General features: G+C 35.5%; 3 protein-coding genes across 6 annotated transcripts in view; all 3 read left to right on the top strand.

The window, feature by feature from the left end:
- The window catches only part of Cadps2 (calcium dependent secretion activator 2), a 512,216-nt gene that overhangs the window by 152,511 nt on the left and 338,578 nt on the right, over positions 1-21,127 (top strand). The window lies entirely within an intron of this gene.
- On the top strand, positions 15,538-16,449 carry Rnf148 (ring finger protein 148). Its single transcript, XM_026388724.2, has one exon. The coding sequence runs from the start codon at positions 15,538-15,540 to the stop codon at positions 16,447-16,449; it is 912 nt and encodes a 303-aa protein (XP_026244509.1).
- Positions 19,019-20,149, top strand: Rnf133 (ring finger protein 133). Its single transcript, XM_026388723.2, has one exon. The coding sequence runs from the start codon at positions 19,019-19,021 to the stop codon at positions 20,147-20,149; it is 1,131 nt and encodes a 376-aa protein (XP_026244508.2).

The raw sequence follows: 21,127 nt of genomic DNA, 5'->3' as shown, positions 1-21,127 counted from the left end.
TGCTCTTATCAAAGAGAACTCGGAGACCTTCCTCGCCCATTATACAACATGAGGACACAGCAAAATGACACCATCTATGAGACAGAAAGAAGGCCCACTCCAAACATCAAATCTGCCTCAATCTTGGGCTTGCCAGTCTCCAGAATTCTGTGAAATAAGTATCTTTTGAGTTTTGAGTCACCCAATTTATGGTGTTTTGTTGTAGCAGCCCAAAGAGACTAATACATTGTGCTTTTCTGCCATTCACTTCAAAACTCAGTTGGCATATTTATCACATAAGGATGTTATAATATTGAATAAGATACAACCATGACCTCATCATGTATATATCTCTGGTACACAGGATGAAATGTTCATGAGGATAATTGTTTTCTTGATCACTGCTCTAGAACCTGCACCTAGAATAGTACACATATTCTTGATAAATATCTGCAATGAGTGAGAGAGATTCAATAGTGTAGACCTGTGTTTTAGATTGTACTCAGAGGGAATATGAAAAACAATAGAATATAAGAAGGTCCTTAGTTATGCCAGAGAATTGCCTTTATTCTAACAAACCAAATAAATAATTTTATACAAATTAGTATATTAGTCTCCAAGTAATATAATAGGTATATATCAAAAGTCTACTTTAAAAAAATCTTATAATCTGATACCAGAGTATCCTCAGTTGTCTTGCCAGAACTGCAGAGATTGAAGGGTGTCTACAAATCGGATATGGTACCCATTAATCACAGCCAAATCTGGTGTAGAGAGATTACACTATGGTGTCCAGCTGAAAAGCTAAACATTACAAAATGAATCAATATCCCAAAGCACATCATTAGGAGAAAACTAGTTCTAAAAAGGCCATCACATAAAAGTGTAAGAGATATCTATCCCAGTAGATGTAGATCTCAAGTTTAAACCCAGAGAGTCAAGCTTAGGGATTATTTAAACTTGTGAAATTAAAATTCAAGAAATATGAAAAAAGGTAAAATGACACTTCTTAAAGTTTATTGCTCTAGTAACATATACCAGGGTATGAAAGTGAATGAAACACTAATAAAGAAATTGAAAGAATGATTTTAGAGCAGCTCAATGAATTCAAGAGAATAAACAATTGACTGAAATAAGGAAGGATATGATTGAGAAATTCAGCACAGAAGTAGAAATATTAGAAAAAAAAAAAAGAACCAAACAGAAATCTTGGAAAAGTAAACTCAAAAAATCACATAAAATTCAGTTGAAAGCCTTAACAATAGACTAGATAGCTGGATAAAAAGTTATTAGAACTTGAAGACAGATCTTTTGAAATATTATATTCCTACAAAGAAACAAGAAAGAGGTCCTGGGTTGTGGCTCAGTGGTACAGTGCTTACCTAGCATGTATGAGGCACTGGGTTTGATAAATAAAGGCCCATCAACAACTAATAAAATTAAAAAAAAAAAGAATGAAGAAAGCATTCAAGATCTCTGAAACAATTTAAAAATCAAATGCCAGGGCTGGAGTTGTATGTAGTTCAGTGGTAGAGCATTTGCCTAGCACATGTGAGGCACTAGGTTCGAATCTCAGCATCACATAAAAATAAATATATAAAATAAAAGTATTGTGTCCATCCACACCTAAAAAAATTTTTAAAAATCAAAGTTCGTAAAATTTGCATACTCAAATGAGAACTAAAGGTTAAGAGAACATGAAAACCTACTCTATAAAATAATAGTGGAAAAATTTCCCAGATTTCGGGAAATACAGGGACATCCAAATATGGAAGACTTTTTGAATCTCAAATAGAATATGACCAGAAAACAGCCTATCCATGACATAGTCAAAATTTCAAAGATTATGGCTAATAAAGTAAAAATCTATCAAAACAAGTGCCAAATCATATTCAAAGGCAAACTCACTAGACTAACAAATTTCTCACCAGAAATCCTAAAGTCTGAGATGGCCTTGATTAATGATTTCAAGTCCTGGAAGTAAATAACTACCACCCAAGATCACTATATCCAGCAAAGCTATACTTCAAAATCAGAAAAAAGGAATAAAGCCCTTTCAAGTTAATTATACACTAAGGGAATTCATTACTACTAATCCAGCCTTACAAAAATGGCATTCTACACCCAGAATGGAAGAAAGCTGAATACCATCATGAGAAAACATGAAAAAATAAATCCCAATAGAAGAGTAGGTATGCAAATGAGAAACAGAAAAGAATCAAACAATGTAATATTAGTCATCCATAAAGAAAAATGGAATTATGACATTTTCCAGTAAATAGATGGAACTAGAGAATATCATGCAAAGTGAAATGAGCCAGTCCCCAAAAACCAAAAGCTGAATGTTCTCTCTGATATGTGAATGCTAACCCACAACAAGGGGGCGGGAGGCAAAGAATAGAAATCCATTGGACAATATGAAGGGAAAGGAATGGGGAGAGGAATAGGAAAGACAGTAGAATGAAGTAGATATAGCTTTCCTATTCTTATCTGTGAATACAGGACCAGGGTAACTCCCTATCATGTACAACCACAAGAATAAGATCCTAATTAGAATAAGTTATACTCTGTGTGTATTTAATATATCAAAACACATTCTACTGTAATGAATATCTAAAAAGAACAAATAAAAAAGAATAAAACATTATCAATATAATATACCATCAAACCACAAAGATGAATGAAAACAATAAATGAAGAATATTGAAAACAACTAAAAAATCAAGATGACAGTAATAAGTTCACACCTTTTAATAATAATTCTTAATGAAAGTGGTATTAATTTTCCTATTAAAACATATGGACTATCTCAGTGGATTTAAAAATAAGACCTATCAATATGTTGCCTACAAGAAACTCACCTAACTTGTAAAGACAGGAAACTGAATATGAAAAGATGGAACATGGTATTTCAAATAAATGGAATTTAAAAGCAAGCAGGAGCAGATGTACTTAACACAATAGACTTTAATACAAAAACAGGAAAAAGGGACAAAGAAGGTCACTATATAATGATCATGGAATGAAGTTATAAAGAGAATGTAATGATTATAAATCTAAATGCACTGAATATGACAGCACCCACTTTTATAAACCAACACTATTAGACCTAGAGGGGTAGATAGACCCTGATACAATAATAGTACTTACTTCAATAGCCAGTCTCAACAATAGTTGTATCATCTGGGCCAATAAACAAACAAAACAAATCAGGAAAAAAAAAACCTCTAATTACATTGTAGATCAAATGAACTTAACATTTTTAGAATGTTCCATCCAGCTGTTGTAGAATACACATGCATTTCTTAAGTGCATGGAACTTCTAGAATAGACACAAAATGAATCTTCAGGAATTCAAAAAAATTGAAATAATATCCTGCATCCTGTTTCATCACAATGAGATGAACTAGAAATGAACAGCAAGAGAAACTGTATAATTATAGTGCTAAAACAACATACTTTTGAATGAATAGTGGAGCATTGATGAAGACAAAGGGAAATTTAAAAGTTCTTGAACAAATGAAAATCGAAACAACAAACAAAAATGTGGGATATAGAAAAATCAGTACTAAGAAGGAAATATGAGTGTATACATCCAAACAACAGACCTCAAACAACATAATGGTTCATCTGAGTGTCTTTAGAAAAGAACAAACCAATCTCAAAATCTGTAGATAGAGATAAATAATAAATAATAGCTTCATACCCACCTATAGAAGATTGAAACCTGACCCCTCTCACCTTATAGAAAAATCACCTCAAAGTAGATGTAATAGTAGTAGATGAAATAGATACTTAAAGAACAATGCAAGAATTAATGAAGAAAATCTTGGGTCTTTGAAAAGACAATTTTTTTTAAAAAAAAAGACAAATCTTATTTAAAAAGTAGAGAGAGAAGACTCAAAATTAGAGCTGAAAAAGGAGGCATTAAAACTGACCATAGAAATTCAAAGGATCATCAGGAAATATTTTGAAAAATTATCAGATAATAAATAGGAAAATTTAGAAGAAAGGAAGAGGTTTCTGAACACATATGATCTTTAAACATTGAGCCAAGAACATATTTAAAAAATTGATCAGTAGCAACTAATGGTATTGAAACGTGATTTTTTTTTTAAAGTCTTTTAACAAAGGAAAGCTCAAGATTAGATGGGGTCACTACTGAATTTTACCAAACTTTTAAAGAAGAGGTCGCACCCATGCTACTCAAAATATTCCATAAAACAGAAGTAGAGGGAACCCTTCCAGACTTACTGAGACCAGTAATACCCTGACAAGGACACAACAAAAAAGAAAACTGTAGCCCATTATCCCTCATGGACATAAATGCAAAAATCCTCAACAAAATACTGACAAATTGAATTCAATAGTACATTAAAATCATCATGCATCATGATCAAGCTGGTTTTATTCCAAGGATTCAAGGATGTTTCAGCACACACAAATAATAAATGTAATACATCTCACAAATGGAATCAGGGATCAGAATTACATGATTATATCAATAGAGACAGAAAAAGCCTATGATAAAATTCAATAGATATTCCAGGTACGAGTCCTGAATAAAGTATAGAAGGATCATATCTCAACATAATAAAGTCTACATATGCCAAACCCATATCCAACTTCATAGTGAATGAGGAAAAACTGAAAGCATTTCCTCTAAGAGTATGGCAAGTGTGTCTACTCTTACTGCTCTTATTTAATATAGACACAGACATTTTAGCCAGGGTAACTGGGCAACAGAAAGAAATTAAAAGCATATATACAGGAAAGAAGAAGGTCAAATTATCTGTTTGCAGATGATATGATTCTATGCAATGAAAAACCTATAGTTTCTACCAATAGAGTATTAGAACTAAAAATCAAATTTAGTAAATTTGCAGGATGATACCAGGAAAAAAAATCAGTGACTCTCCTATATACCAATAATGAATTCATTGAGGAAGAAGTTAGAAATGCAGTACTATTCACAATAGCAACAAAAATATTCTAAGAATAAACCTAACTAAGGATATGAAAGATTCCAGGAAAATTACAACCACTGAAGAAGACACTAAATAGTGGAAGGATCTCCTATGTTCGTATTTTGGGGAAAAAAATTGTTAAAATGTTTATATATTACTCAAACCAATCTACAGATTTAGTGCAATACCCATCAAAATACCCGTGACATTCTTCATCAAACTACAAAAACAACCGTAAAATTCACAAACAAAAGATCTCAGATAGCTAAAGCAACCTTAAGCAAAATGAGCAAATCTGATGGCATCACAACTTCAAAGCATACAGCAGAGCCACAGTAACAAACACATCATGGTATTGACATTAAAACAGACAGGCTGATAGAGAACCCAAAAATTTGCATCATCACCCAACCAGTTCTCAAAAAAAGGGGGGAGGGGGTGGTGGGCCAAAAGCAAAGTTTGAGAAAGGACAGCTTCTTCAACTAATGGTCTGGGAAGCTTTATATTTCCACCTATAGAAGATTGAAACTTGACCCCTCTCACCTTGTAGAAAAATCACCTCAAAATAGATCAAAGACCGTGCTATAGTCTTGAAACTTTGTAACAACTAGAGGAAAACATGGGAAACACTTCAGTAGATTGGCACAGGCAAAGGTTTCTTGGATAGGACTCCAAAGTTTTAAAGAAGAAGTAACCTAATAAAGGAAATAAAAGCAGAATTGATAAATGAGATTCCATCAAGTTAAAAACAGCACAGCAAAGGAAACAACAAACTGAAGAGACAACTTACAGAATGGGAGAAAACTTTTGCTAGCTATTAATCCAACAGAAGATTAATATCCAGAATGTATGAAGAACTTAAAAAACTTAATACAGAAGGTAATACTGTTAAAAAACACAAATGGTCTAAATTGACACCTTTCAACAGAAAAAAATACAGAAGGCTATATATATATATATATATATATATATATATATACACACACACACACACACACATACATATATATATAATTTTTTCATATATATATATATGAAAAGTGATCAATATCATTAGACATTAGATAAATGCAAATCAAAACTGCAATGTGATTCCATCTTAACACAGTTAGAATGGCTATTACTACTACTACTATTAATAATAATAATAATAATAATAAATGCTAGAAAGGATGTGGAAAGGAACCACTATGTGAAAAGTATGGAGATTACTCGAAAAACTGAAAATAAAATTATCATAGGATTTATATAGCTATTCCATTCCTGAGTATATATGCAAAGAAAATGATGTCAACATGTAAAAGAGATATCTATGTGCCCATGTTTGTTATGGCATAATCTATGGTAGCCAACATAAAACCCACCTAAGTGCCCATCAACAGATGAATAGAGATATCTATCTATCTATACACACAAACACACACACACACGCATATATACACACACATATATTTTAAAAAAAATATATATACATACACACACACACACACAAACACACACACATATCTCCCAATGGAGTGTTAATTTTGAGGTATAAAGAAGAATGAAAATTCTGTCATTTGCAGGAAAATGGATGGAACCAAAGAACATTAGACTGGGAAGGTGTGTAAGAGAGAGTAGAAGAGGAGTGAATGGACAAGATCATTGCACAGTTTTATGTATATCTGGATATATGTGAATCCTATTTTATATGTGTTAATTATTGTTCTAAATTTGTATTGAGAGATAAACACAATCCTCTTAAAGGGGAAAAAATTAATCTACATTGTTTTTTAACAACTGCCAAAAAATATCTCAAGGCAATATCCAGAAATTTTACTAAGAAACTATAGAGCAAAATAAAGAAAATGTTTATTTTTTGTGCTCAATTTTATTATTATTATTTTTTTCAGTGGGGTGAATAACAGGGATTGAACTCAGGGACGCTCAACCACTGAGCCACATCCAAAGCCCTATTTTGTATTTTATTTAGAGACAGGGTCTCACAAAATTGCTTAGTGCCTTGCTGTTGCTGAGGCTGGCTTTGAACTCTCAATCTTCCTGCCTCAACCTACTGAGTCACTAGGATTACAGGCTTGTGGCACCGCACCCATCTCTCATTTTTATTTTAAAAATATACAGATACTCTATGTACACAAATACAAAATTTAAAAAATCATATTGTGATGACTCATAGTAGAAAGATCTCAGTTTGGACCAAGTTACCCAGGGATGCTTTGGGGGACTTGCAGGATTCAACTGCATATTGGGGTGGGAATGGAAAGCATTCTGGGTTGGAAAGTTTCCTGAAGTTAAGAAATTTTTGCTTTAAGTATTACTGCTTTGTGATGGAGTTTCTCTGATGTACCAACATGTATATAATCAATCTAATGCAGTTTTCTCCTTAAGATGACCATTGGGGGCTTATGAATTGATATATAGAGAGAAGTGTATATAGATGTCTATATGGACATCCATAGTCTATTCTATGTATCTTGAGTTAAATAGACACAGATTCATTCATATAAAAGACAAGTAAAGGAGGATTTTAACCCAATAAAGGTTGCTTGCTCATATATCAGAAATATTTGTTACTTTATGGTTACATATTATTCCATATTTAGCACATTTTTCTCAGGAAAAAATATGGATGAAATTTATTCTTGACTTTTGGAGAGAGAATCTAAGGCAGATGGCCTCTGATCCTGTGATATTAAATAAGCCTTTATCTGGACAACTGTTGTCAGTGCCATTCTTAACAGAGGGAGAACTTGTCAAATCATTGCCTGTTCCTTTTTTTTTTTTTTTTAATTGGTGGTTGTGTAAAGCAAAGTTTGCAGAAGCTGTTGATATATCTTAATATTTTGAAGGGTAAGTGCTTAACAAGTCAAACATTTGTCAGGGGCCTTGAACATATTTTATTGTGCTGGTATTTGGACAGGAGGGGCAAAAAAGGATTTTAAAAATAAATAATATCACAAGATATTCTAGACCAAGTGAAAATTAACAGATACATAAATATATGAGGCAAAATTGGTACAGAAATACCATGTCATAGGTACAAGTTGTTTTGGTAAGAGAGAGAGAGATAGATGGGTCTTGAAAAATGTTGAGGATTTTTTTTTTAACATGGCAATTGGAAACAAACCAAAAAAAAAAAAAAAAGGAAAAGAAAGAAAGAAAACCAAAAATGAATGACTTTCTGGGACTGGGAAGGAAGGAAACCCATTTATTGATTATCTACTGAGCTAGTGGTGTGCTTGTTGATTTGTAAATAGATGTGAGAATATGTCATTTAATATTCCCAGTGACTTCTAGAGGCCGGCATTACTTCTCCATCCTACAGATGAGGAAACTGAGGCTCAGTGTGGCTCACCTTCACACAACTATCATGTAGTAGAGACTGTATTTCCTCTGACTCTGCCAGGTAGCCTGTGTTTCTGCACACTATTTCTGCAGGCGTGATGAGTCATGCTCTTTTCTTCCCTGATGCTTTCCAGAAGGAATTAAATTACCTAATAAATAAGATAGGAGTTTGTGAACTGTGAATTAGAAAAATGTAAGGGATCTAAATGGGAAAACCTCCTTGCCTCTGCCCTGTCTTTTCAGACTGCTGAGAGCTCACTGAATTCACTGTAGGAAGGCAAAGTTCATGTAAACTCTCCAGTGACTGATGGTGGCTTAGGAAGTTCTGGAATCTACTTCAGGTTTTAGAACAACTTAGAAATGGTAGATCCCTTAAGCCGCTTCCACATCCATTTGGTCCTCACCCTTGAATCAAGAAGAGGAGTAGAACAGCATTTTAAGAGATTGGAAGAAGTTCTTTTAATTCGGAAGATTATGATTGTGTTTATTTTTTCCCCCTTTTTTGAGTATGTTGCCTATTCTCCACCCCCTCCAACAAAATCAATGAAGTCTAAAAGGTTTAGTATGAAGATATATTTTGATCTAGTCTCAGAGTAATACCACCAATTCTTTATAGATATTCAGCTCCTCTTATGCCCTTCATGCAAAGTTTATAGTGTGAAGTTCCCCCCCCCATTATCACTTAGCGGTAATAATGAGTTTCTATTCTGTTGATTAACATTTTATATTCTCTATGATAGATTGAAAGGTAGAATTTATTGCTTTCAGTTTAATGTTAAAATTCTGTAGACCTTGACTTCAATTCAGAACGTACTTTGATATATATTCATTAAAACTTAAACGGATTTGGTAATATTATAAATATGTTCCGTTTTCACTCAGATATGTCTATAAAAATCAAGTTTTGTGAGTTTTATACCTGTAGAGGAATTAAAAGTTGAACTCATGCATATTCTAACTATTCTGCACTCTTACTAAAATGATCACTAAGTAGATCCACTGATTGTATGGGGAATATTACAGGTAGAATACAAAATATAATGACATTTCAACCTTCCTTGAGAACCTATGCTATGCTAGATACTGTGCTAGAATGTAGGTATTACGATAAAAATAAGCTTTGATCTCAGTACTTAAAAATTAATTTAAGGAAGTTTCATAAAGGGCCCTATATCAGCTACTATGCTGCATAATGAACTACTTCAGAACTCAGAGGATATTTAAAAGAAAACCTTTTATTTCTCAGGAGTCTTGGATTGGCTAGCAGCTTCTTCAAGTCTTGACTAGACCTACTCACGTGTCTCTAGTCCCCTTAGGACCACGATGGCAGCTCTGCTTATTGAAGCTCTCACACATTTGCCCAGGTATAGATTGGTCTAGAGTGGCCTCAGCTAGGACAGCCAGGCTTTCCTCCAAATCATATCTTCTCCTTTGTGAGGCCAGGCTTATCTGCTTCAGGATAGCAGGATACCAAGAAACAGAGGTGAAGAGCACAAGGCTTCCAGAGGCTTATAGCTGATACACTGTCTTTTCCAGGGCAGTCTATTGGCCAGCCTTTCACCAGGCTGTGCAGATATAGGGGCATGGAGGGGCTGGGTTTGTAGCTCAGTAGTTGAATGCTTGCCTTGCATGTGTGAGGCACTGGGTTGGATCCTCAGCACAACATAAAATAAAATAAAATAAAACAAAGGTATGAGGGGCATGGAAATAAGTTTTGCCTCCTAATGGACTTTCTGAATCACATTCCAAGAGGATACCAATATAGAGAGGGAAGTAATTGGGGCAATGTGTGCCACAGGAAAGAACAAAGATTTTTAGAGGGGCAAAGTCTGCATAAGGTCTATGTGCTGTTGTTGTAATAGGAGTACAGGGAATTGTAAGCTATTGGAATTGAAGAATGATAAATTTCAGGACTGATGCTGGTGGAAAATGAGGGATTGCAGGGAGGAAGACTAGGCTGGAGATGCCATTCGGAGAAGTTTAGAAAGTGTTGTTTGGGTAGACAGAACTGTCTAAGTGAATGGGAATGCCATTGTGAGTTCCGTTACTTGTTTTCTGTCAATGGTATGAGTTTAAAGTGAGCTAACATGTGGTGGGGAGGTCAGATAAGGTTCTGTTGCCAAATTCTAGACTAGGATAATGATTATGAAGGCCTGAACAAAGCCAAGGGAGGAGTTCATCCAAGTGGGACAAACCTGGCAATCGGAATTACTCAAACAGACCCTCTTGAGCCAAGCACTGTGTTACGTACTTGAGAAACATCAATGAGCATTTCCTTTCTTTAGTGTCACAAAGCCCTTCCAGAGCTTAAGAGGTCTAATATAAGTCTATCTTTTCTCAGGCATCCTGCCATTAATCATGCAGGTAAATAGTTGGCAAGAATAATTCCTGGCTTACATAGCTAAGAAATCGTGGCCATGTGGCGATTTACAATGAACTGTGTTGGTTTGGGCTGCAGTTTTCCCTCTGATATATTTAATCATCACGGCTTTTAATAATAATGTTATTATATTGGTTCACATAAATAGTGAAGATTTTGCATGAACTTTTGTGATTTTCTACCTATGTAATGGACTCCCTGGGCCCCATTTCCAATCTTTCTTCTATCTTAGGTACCTGAACTTTCTTTTCCTAAATTCAGCCCGACCTTAGCCTGGTAACAGAGCCCAGATCTAGGCAGGAGAAGTATTCAGGAAATATCTCTTTTGAAGCTTCTGTTTTCAGTTGTCAGTGAGACTTGACTCTGGTCTCCCCTTGACCTGGTTTCTCAATGTCCCTGCCCTTTGCTTCTGCTCTGTTCAAGGTCAGCCCAGCAGTAGTGGCTTCATGAGAGCACGCACCACTTGCTGCCTACCTTTCTTTGTGCTTACTCTTGGCCTGCATGACCTAAAATCCATGTGCCTCCTGCTGCTGAACTTCCTGGACCCTGCATTCAGTTAAGAGCTTTCTGATGGCATGTGTCCCGCGTGTGCTTTCTCCCTCCTCCCACCCACCTCACCTAGCTCCACCACACACATCTCCTTCAAATCTACTTTTAATACTCAGATTCATGTGTATTTGTTGCCAAGAAAAGACTCTCCCTCTGCCCCCATATTCCTACAGTGTTACTCAGCTTTTGCATGCATTTGTACCTGTGGTGTTCCAGTGAATGAATTTAGAGGTAATTCAGAAGCTCATACATAATATTTTTAACTAAATCTATTATGTGTTTAGCATATTCAGAACTCTCCTTCCTGGATTTGGAAAGTTAAGAGGAAAAGTGCATTTGTATTTAAAAGAAACTTTTTCTCTAATTATTGCATATATTTCTGAGAGACTATGTGGGGGCAAAAATGTTCATGAGGGTTTACCAATTTGCAATCAAATATAGTAAAATTTGAAAGTAAAATTTTCTTATAAAAATGAGTTTCTTCTTTCAGAAAACATTTATTATTGGCATTATTTGCTTTTCGTTGCTCCCAGTAAACCACTTTGAATCCCTATTCTCTTCCTCTCAAATCCCATTATGATTCATTTAATTCTGTGCAGAAAACACATATGGTTGCCATTTTGGAGTTAAGTGTAAAACAACTGTGTTTTGTGGATTCCTAGAGATCTCTCATAATATTATAGTTCTGGATTCTGTGACTTTTGGGGCATTTTGATGAAGCCCCTTCAGTTTTTCCTACATCTTAAAGATGGTGCCTAAGTGCTATATCAATGTATTTAGTTGTCTGTCTTTATCAATGTAGAGCTTCCCAGAAGTACGAGTGATTTTACAGTAGAGATCAAAAAACAGAAAGGATAGAGGTTAGTTGAATTCCCTTCACCTTATTTAATGATTCTTGTAAGGTTCTTAAGATTTTAATTGCAATCTGTAAGTTATAGAACATACACACATACTCTCTTATCTGGTATATAACTCTTTCTCTCACATAGATAAATCCCTGCTTAAGGACAAGGCTATTTTGTGTCTTTTCCCCTTTAATGCAAGCTCTGGCTCATGCCAGTACCTTTTGTATAATGCATATTACGTGTTTGTTGTAATTAATGATTAGTTACATGTTATTCTTTTGGGAGTATCCAGAAATTTAGAGCTTGTAGCTGCCAGTTTGTTCACCTTCTCACCTTCCAGTTCATGTCTTCTCCCTTGGTTACAGAGCACTGATGGCTTTACCTTCCCTCTGGCCCTGTACTTAGCCAGGGAAAGGTTTCTCCAAAAAGGATCAAGTGTGATTAACCTAAACCAATCATAATGATTGTATCTGATTTCCAGGGTTTCCTTTAAACATGTGTTTGTGAAATAATTTTAGCCAAAGAGACACTAAGAAAAGTTCGTTTAGTTTCTGGAAAGTTTCCCCCTGCTCTTAAAATGAAATGTGAAAGAAGGAACAACACATTGTGCTTCTGGATGCCATCTGTCTATAGGTGATTGGTGTAGTAGCCACCGTGGGGAATCATGAAGTAGCCAATTTAAGAGGAAAACCAATATACTTCAAAAAGCAGAATGGAAATAGGGATTTTTAAAAACTTTTGGACCAACCAATACTAGTAGTATGTTTCAGTTCTTTTTATTTTTATAAATGTTATTATTTTAGCTCTCTTTAGCATACCAGCAAGGTTCAACACAATGAAAAGCTTTTAATAGTTGAGTGTTTACAAAAAAAATCATGTATTGAATAAATGTTCTAAAAAAATACACATTCATTATCATTAGTCAACCATTCTTTCTTTCTCTGCCATTCAACCATTCTGGCCACAGAATAGAAGACTTTTGGATCTAGTGCTGATAAAGTGGAAGCAATTGGTAATCATACTTGAGGTTGCTTGAGCAGATCTCTACTATTTCTATTCCAGGGAGAACTGTAGACCTAGAGTCATACTGAGACATTCATCCTTGGCAGATGAGTTCATAGTTATAAAACTCATTGCATGATGAGAGCCCAGACCTTATAATACATCAGGGATGAATGAGTTTGGACTGGTTCCCCTCTCCCAAGGCTGTTCCATTAGCACAGACTTTATTAATGTTATAATTGATATTTTGAGTGAGATATCAATATCTTTGTTGTGTGGGGTCTGTTCTCTACATTTAGCTGAATCCTTGGCGTCTAGCCACTGTTGCCAGTAGTGCTCCCCCATTGTAATAATCAAAAACATCTCCAGAAATTGCCAAATATCCCCTGGAAGGCAAAATTACCCTTGTTCAGAACCACTGTGTAAGAGGTAGAAGATTGTTTTTCATGAAGCATTTTGTCTCAAGACTTGAGCAGAAGAGAAGGGTGGGAGGTTCTGAATACCAAAGCCTTAGTTACTCCATTAGATTGTGAGAAAAATGTAATGAGTGTTTACAAATTGTTACTTTTATCAAGGAAACCATTGATTGTGATATATTTGAGCCAAAATAGAGCTGCTACTTAAATTTTTCCCCCTTCAAAAAATCATCAAAATCAATAAAACAACATTAGAAAAACATTATTTTTAAACCTTATCCCCAAAGGTTAAATTATCAATTTAACAAATAGCCCCTAAGATAATAGTGTTAAACTGTCTTAGTCTTTACTTTGTCACTTTTAACCAATCAGCCAGGAATTCACACCCCATTTAAACTTAGGAAAAGTCCACCCATATTGACAGCTCAGATTTGAACTGACTCATACCTAAATAAAATTGTAGGAATGGGGTAATTTTACCAATTCCCATTTTATTTTTAAGAGCATATATTAACTAAAATATTATGAACCAGGGAGTACAATAAATGCTTTTGTCAAAATGACAAACTCTCCCAAAGTACCTATGTTTTAAATATATTGGAGTCTGTTTTACACATGAGCAAACAGGGCCTTTCTTTTCCTTTTGTATCCCTGAGAGCTTTTCAGCATGCCTGGTACACAGATTTCCTCTAGGTATTAGATAAACACTTGAGCAACCTTTGGCAATTTATTGACTCTCTGAAACAGACTTTAGGTAAGGAATTAAAATAAAACAAATATTTCAAAAGGCATTTAAGTTATCTCCTAGGTTTAGAACCCTACAATGTGTTTTTCTTTACTAGGGGATAAAGTCCTCAGTTTAACATTTATGACTCTAAACTCTTAGCCATTGCCTTTCCTTCCTTATCTCTCCTCTCTTGCCATGTTCCTTCCTGTCATGGGGTTTTAAAGCTACCTGAAATCTTCTTTCCCACTCGTTGCATTGGTAAATCCAATTCATCTTGCAAGTCTCATTTTCAAGAGCTATGCTCTGATCCCTAATCTAAGTTTGGCCCTCTTTCCATGTTTTCTTTCTCTTGATACTCTATGATTTGCATTTAGAGCCCTTCCCATACTTTGCAGTTATATATGTGTATGTTGCTGAGTTTCAGTTCTGTCCTCAGTAGATAATAAAGGCCACAAGGGTATGATCATGTCTGTTTTCTTCTCCAATATATTCTCTATTTGAAGTATTTACCTAGCACATACTCAGAAACTGCTTCAGTAAATAAAGATGAATTGGCAAGATGGGATTGTATCAGGCAAATAATGTACATTTGTACCCCATTCCCCTTTGTGTTGAATCTTTAAGCCTGGTGCAGGCTTTTTATGTTGGTGATGGAAATTATTTTCTCCTACTTCCCACAGAATGGCAGGTCAAGTGACATGGAGACCATATATGAGAACTGGTGCCTGGTTAGGCATGTGTGCTAATACATGAATGATATCTATTTTTGCCTTACAGAAAGAAAAATAATACAAAGTAGTTAGGTACTTTTTCATTCTACTCATACATAGGAAAAACTCAAGGTGTTTTTTTAAAAAAAATAGCTCTTATCTATTTATTGCTTTCTAGTTTACTCACATTGGTGTGTGTGTGTGTGTGTGTGTGTGTGCGCGCGCGTGTGTGTATCTAGGATCTATATGTGTGTATATATCTTGACTCATTGCTTAGCAGCTTTCTGGCCAATAGGAGTTGAGTATACAGTCCTCTAATATAAACCCCTGGATTGGCTAACTGTCTCTGATGTCATAATTTCCCCATTAAGAAGTCATAATTTTCTTGAAATCACATTGTACTAATAACACCTCTTGTTATGTTGTTACATTATAAGAAAGATAATCTACCAGAAATAAAAAATGCTGGAAGGAGCAAGATATCTCTGTTCCTCACAGACCTTTTCCATTTTTGTGCTTTAGTAATCTGCCAACACTTGAAGCTAGCTTCTTTACTTTCTTTTACAACTGATGTTATTTTGTTTTCTGTGTTTGTCAGTTAGTAGGCAAATGGAGGAATGAGCCCAGTTAGAATTACTCCTTCAACTCATAGGTCTGTTTCATCACGACTGTGGAGGCTTAGCATCTTTCTACTACTTAGCCTTCCTGACTCAAAAGGAAAAGCGATATGGACAGCTCATCTGAACATAACATTTCAGGTGGGAAATCAGATTATATCAGAACTAGGAGAGAGTGGAGTGTTTGGGAATCATTCTCCTCTGGAAAGGGTGTCTGGTGTAGTGGTACTTCCTGAAGGATGGAATCAGAATGCTTGTAATCCATTGACCAACTTCAGCAGGCCAGAACAGGCAGACTCTTGGCTGGCCCTCATTGAACGGGGAGGCTGTACTTTTACACATAAAATCAACGTGGCAGCAGAAAAGGGAGCAAATGGGGTGATCATCTATAACTATCCAGGTACGGGCAACAAAGTGTTTCCTATGTCTCACCAGGGAACAGAAAACATAGTTGCAGTGATGATAGGCAACCTAAAAGGCATGGAACTTTTGCACTTGATTCAGAAAGGAGTCTATGTGACCATCATCATTGAAGTGGGGAGAATGCACATGCCATGGCTAAGCCACTATGTCATGTCTCTGTTTACCTTCCTGGCAGCCACAATTGCCTACCTTTTCTTGTACTGTGCCTGGAGACCTAGAGCACCCAATTCTTCCACCACAAGACGAAGACAGATAAAGGCTGATGTGAAGAAAGCTATTGGTCAGCTTCAACTTCGAGTGCTCAAAGAAGGGGATAAGGAGCTAGATCCAAATGAGGACAACTGCGTTGTTTGTTTTGACATATACAAACCTCAAGATGTAGTACGTATTTTAACTTGCAAGCATTTTTTCCATAAGACATGCATTGACCCCTGGCTTTTAGCCCATAGGACATGCCCCATGTGCAAATGTGACATTCTGAAAACTTAGAAACCTAGAGCCTCTTCTGAAGATATAGCCAGATCTTTTCAAACATTATGATTAGATGGATTCTCTTACTGCACTTTATTTGGAGAGAAAATTTCAACTTCATCTTCTCTTCTCAAATACTAAAGAGGGTGAAATTCATGTGTTTTAAAAATAAAACTCCATATCATGCCCACCTATTTGAACTGTTGTCTTTCTAATCAGTTCTAATTGGTATACATTTTTGTCCTTATCCAAATAAGGACATTAGTATATGTTGAAAACAATATTAACCTTTATTTTCAAATTACTGTGACATTGGAGCAATGGGGAATTAGCTCTACCATTTTGTAGTTTCCCTTTTTAAAGTTAATTTTTTTGTGTGTTTTATTTCTATATTTTGTTTCATTTTGGTCTGTAATAATTTATAATCTCTGCTTAGTAAACTACATTAGAGGATTAGATCTTGCTTTAATTTGCCATGGTTAATTAAGTTTATTAATACTTAGGAAACGTGGTTTCCAAAGCTACTGACTGTGTGGGTAATATATTCAAAATGATTATTTTAGATGATAGTACTTAGGGTTATGTAACTAAAAGTTTTAAATTGTTACAAGCCCCATTTAGTGAAGCATTGCAAAAATTCACCTCTGTTTGCTGGAGCTCTTTGAATCCTAGCATAGTCAATCATCTATGGTAGTAGATTGCCTTATGAAAGTATCTCTTGTGGGTGCTTGTTCTTCTCTAAATGGTAGTAAATCTCTCTCTGAGTATTTTGTTCACAGAGAAAAGCCAAAAATTTTGTTCCGTTGCCTTTTCATAATGTATCTTTTGCCTCATTTTGCCTCTTCCTCTTTTCTAATCACGTGAGCATCTATGCGATGATGTGAAGTTGGAAGATTGGGTTTTGTTTTCGTGAAAATCTGTTTGGATCATGTGCTAAACCTTTGATGTCTGACTTAGATGACGTTTTGTGAGTCTACACAAGATTTGGACATGACACTATGCCACACTTTTATTTTTTATTTTTTTAAGGGATTTGTGTGGAAACTAAATCAGATTAATGGCCTCAGAGAAAGTGAACCTCTGTGAACTGAAGATTTCCCATCAGTGTTATTTCCTATTCATGCCACCTTTTGTCAGGCCCATAGAGCCCTTTGTTCTTCTTTCCTGCCTCAAGTTACCATGTTGTCGACTCATATTTCACAAGAAGCTATAACACTCTCAGTCCTGGTGAAGCCTGACTATCTAGAGGCCAGAAACTTCAAGGTAAAAATCCTTGGGTCTGGTTTCCTAGCTGCTGAAAAAGAACCACCAAGGTACACCACTCCCGAAAATGTGTGTTGGAAGGAACTTGGCTGCTGGAGTTTGTCAATTTGCATGTCATTGCTTAGTTTTAAAGTCATATTGTGTCCACTGATATGCGAATGGCAAAAAGGTAGGCAGAACTGACAGTGGATGTGGGGTCTTCCACCAGAGAGATTTGTTGAGTTTGACCAAACGTTGTGTTAAAATCATCTATTTACAGCTTTTAAGGATTGCTGCTTTCAGTAGCTAAATGAGGACCTTGAAGTTTTTCTTTTTAAAACCAACATTTAAGAAATGAATTGTGCTAAACTAATATATACATAAGCTTTTTACTTACATCCTTTCTCCTCATCCCCTAAAATAGGGTTAGATTAGTAACAGGGTCTACAAAGAAATGAACTTGCCTAGATATTAGCCTTTTCTGTGTTTACTCCTGTAATTTATACATATAGTTGATGTGTGAGAAAGTGAGGCAGAAGTGGATTGAGCAGGATACCCTACTTTTAAAAATCAAAAAAAGACGAAACTGACAAACTTCTGAGAAAGCTTGTATTTTGTCAAAGTTAGTACAGTGATTTACATGATTAATAAATAATTAACACTGACCAAATTCACATTTGTAAAGCTAGAGTTGCCAGGCTCACCACTTTCACCTCTCCCTTAGCCACAGTTCTAATCTGTAATTATAATTCATTAAAAAAAAAAAAAAAACATGTCACTCTGTTGGACATATTTTCTTCACTTGTGATGGAAAAATTTCAACTGTACAGTATTTCATGTTTTTAAAGAGCATAACTTTGTATCTATTAACTTTGTATCTATTTAACTTTGTATCTATTTTTTCAGTCCAATTTGCTACCTGTAACCATTATTTGTAGCTCAGTGATTGAATCCATCTTATAACAACATAGAAACCATCCATAACAACATTGGAAATGTATAAGCCAATAAAGTCACAGAATGCTCTAAGCTCTTATCCAATTGGCTGCTTGGTCTTTTATGTCATAATCACATCATGCAACAGTAAGCAGTATCTAAAGTTACAGTGGTGAGACTGGGATTTTTTTTTTTTTCAATCTAAAGTTTTTCTCTTTCTCTCTCTAATAAAACATCTGAAACTCAAGACATCTTTAAGAATCTCTTACAAAACCATGCTGGGAGACGGTGGGTCTTGTTTTCACCCAGAAGATTTTATTTTCTTCCTTGTTTTAAATTGATGATCAACAGATGTGCAAGCCACATCTTTCTGTTGGGTTGGTTCTTAAGTCGTTAGGCGAAGAGAGAGATGACTCTCCTCAAGATTGGCCCTTGGCACAACAACACTGCATCTTCCTGGCTTGTGAAATTCAGTTTTTTTTGGCTGTTTAGTCAGAACTGCTGCGGAGCAAGTGCAGTGTGGACTGCTTTTATGAACATATCATTTCATGTTGGGAATCGCGTGTTGTCAGAGTTGGGGGAGACTGGAGTATTTGGAAGAAGTTCTGCTTTGAAGAGAGTGACAGGAGTTATAGTGCCACCAGAGGGAAAAACTCAAAATGCATGCAATCCCAATACCAGTTTTAGCAGATCTCAGAACTCGGAGCCGTGGCTCGCACTCATTGAACGGGGCGGTTGTACCTTCACACAGAAAATTAAGGTGGCAACTGAGAAGGGAGCCAGTGGAGTGATCATCTATAACTTTCCAGGAACTGGTAATCAGGTTTTCCCCATGTCTCATCAGGCATTTGAAGACACCATTGTAGTGATGATTGGTAACTTAAAAGGCACAGAAATTTTGCATTTAATTCAGAAGGGATTTCATGTTACAGCCATGGTTGCGGTGGGGAGAAAACACATCATCTGGATGAATCACTACTTTGTCTCCTTTATGATCGTCACAACCGCGACTTTAGCATATTTCATCTTTTATCACATAAGAAGACTTTGGGTAGCAAGGATTCAGCACAGGAGATGGCAGCGATTAACAACAGACCTCAAGAAAGCTTTTGGCCAACTCCAACTTAGGGTATTAAAAGAGGGGGATGAGGAATTAAATCCAAATGGAGATAGCTGTGTAGTTTGTTTTGAACCCTATAAGCCTAATGATACGATTCGTATTCTGACTTGTAAACACTTTTTCCACAAGAATTGCATTGACCCCTGGATTCTAGCCCATGGCACGTGCCCCATGTGCAAATGTGACATTCTTAAAGCTTTGGGGATTCATGTGGATATTGAAGATGGAACAGAATCTTTGCAGTTTCTAATGTCAAACGAAATACCAGAAACCCTATCACCTAGGGACGAGGAGACAAATCATGAGCCTCCTCCTGCAAGAACATCAGAAAAAGTGACCCATGTGGAGGAGTACCCTGCTTCTCCAAATAATGCCAGCCAGCCTAATTTAGTACTAGAAACTGTACATCCCTCGCCTTGACAGCATGACCTTTGAGGAAGTGGATTAAACCTGTTTGTCAAATCAGGTGCTAATACTGACAAGCAGTTTGTCTGTTTGAAGTGTGGTTTTTGTGTCCTTTTCTATTACTTGGGTAATTTTCTACAATCTTTGTCAAGCCTCACAGGAAGGAAAAAAAAAGCTTACCAGGATTTTTAGGTTTAATTTTTGACCTTGGCTAAATGTAACTTATTCCTGTGAGTGTACATATATATGTGTTTCTATTTGTACATGAATGTTAAAAATCAAGGGCAACTTTTTTTCTTTGAAATTTTTTTTTTGTATATATTCTTGACTTTATTTTGGGAAGAAAATTATTAATATAGTTATATGTTCCCACAGGAATCATCAATTAAGTTTGGAAAACAAGCTTTATGTTCTAGGAAAAGTAAAAATTATCTTTGCAAAATACTTATAGTACAGTATATTACTTTTGATGTGCTGGGCTTTTACATTTTTGGCACAGAAATTTTCCTGTAAAAAATTTTATTACTTGATCAACAGTTTTGTTCAAGCAATTCGATTTTATGTAATCTGCATAGTAAGGGCCATTTTTAAAATAAAATACTAGTACTTTTTAACTGAACAACAAATATTCCAGTACCTGGTATTACTAGCCATAATTGTTACATGACCTCAATGCATAGAAAGAGTGAAAAGACATAGAATTCATATGTTCCTTAGTCTTGTCTTCCCTGTGTTCCACTGTTTCACCCCCTCCTCAACTTTTTTTTTTTTTTTTGCCATTAAATGTTTTTAAAATGCCATATTATTTTGGAGATAAGTTGCACAATGTAGACGTGCTTATTTTGACATCTTGGGATCATATTAGTTTTGTTCACTGTATTCCCAAGATCTATCACTGTGGTTGGCACTCAAGTATTTTTTAATTATTGAGTGAAAAAATGAATAAGGATAAATATTTTTCATAATGTATCATGTGTTAATCTGTTAAAATGG

This window comes from Urocitellus parryii, chromosome 3 (assembly GCF_045843805.1).
Source record: "Urocitellus parryii isolate mUroPar1 chromosome 3, mUroPar1.hap1, whole genome shotgun sequence".
Classification (NCBI taxonomy): domain Eukaryota; kingdom Metazoa; phylum Chordata; class Mammalia; order Rodentia; family Sciuridae; genus Urocitellus; species Urocitellus parryii.
The sequence above is the reverse complement of the archived record's forward strand: the minus strand, read 5'-3'. Positions and strand labels throughout refer to the sequence as shown.

Coding starts and splice junctions, on each gene's coding strand:
- Rnf148 (XM_026388724.2), top strand. CDS start 15,538: ATGAGCCCAGTTAGAATTACTCCTTCAACTCATAGGTCTGTTTCATCA.
- Rnf133 (XM_026388723.2), top strand. CDS start 19,019: ATGACTCTCCTCAAGATTGGCCCTTGGCACAACAACACTGCATCTTCC.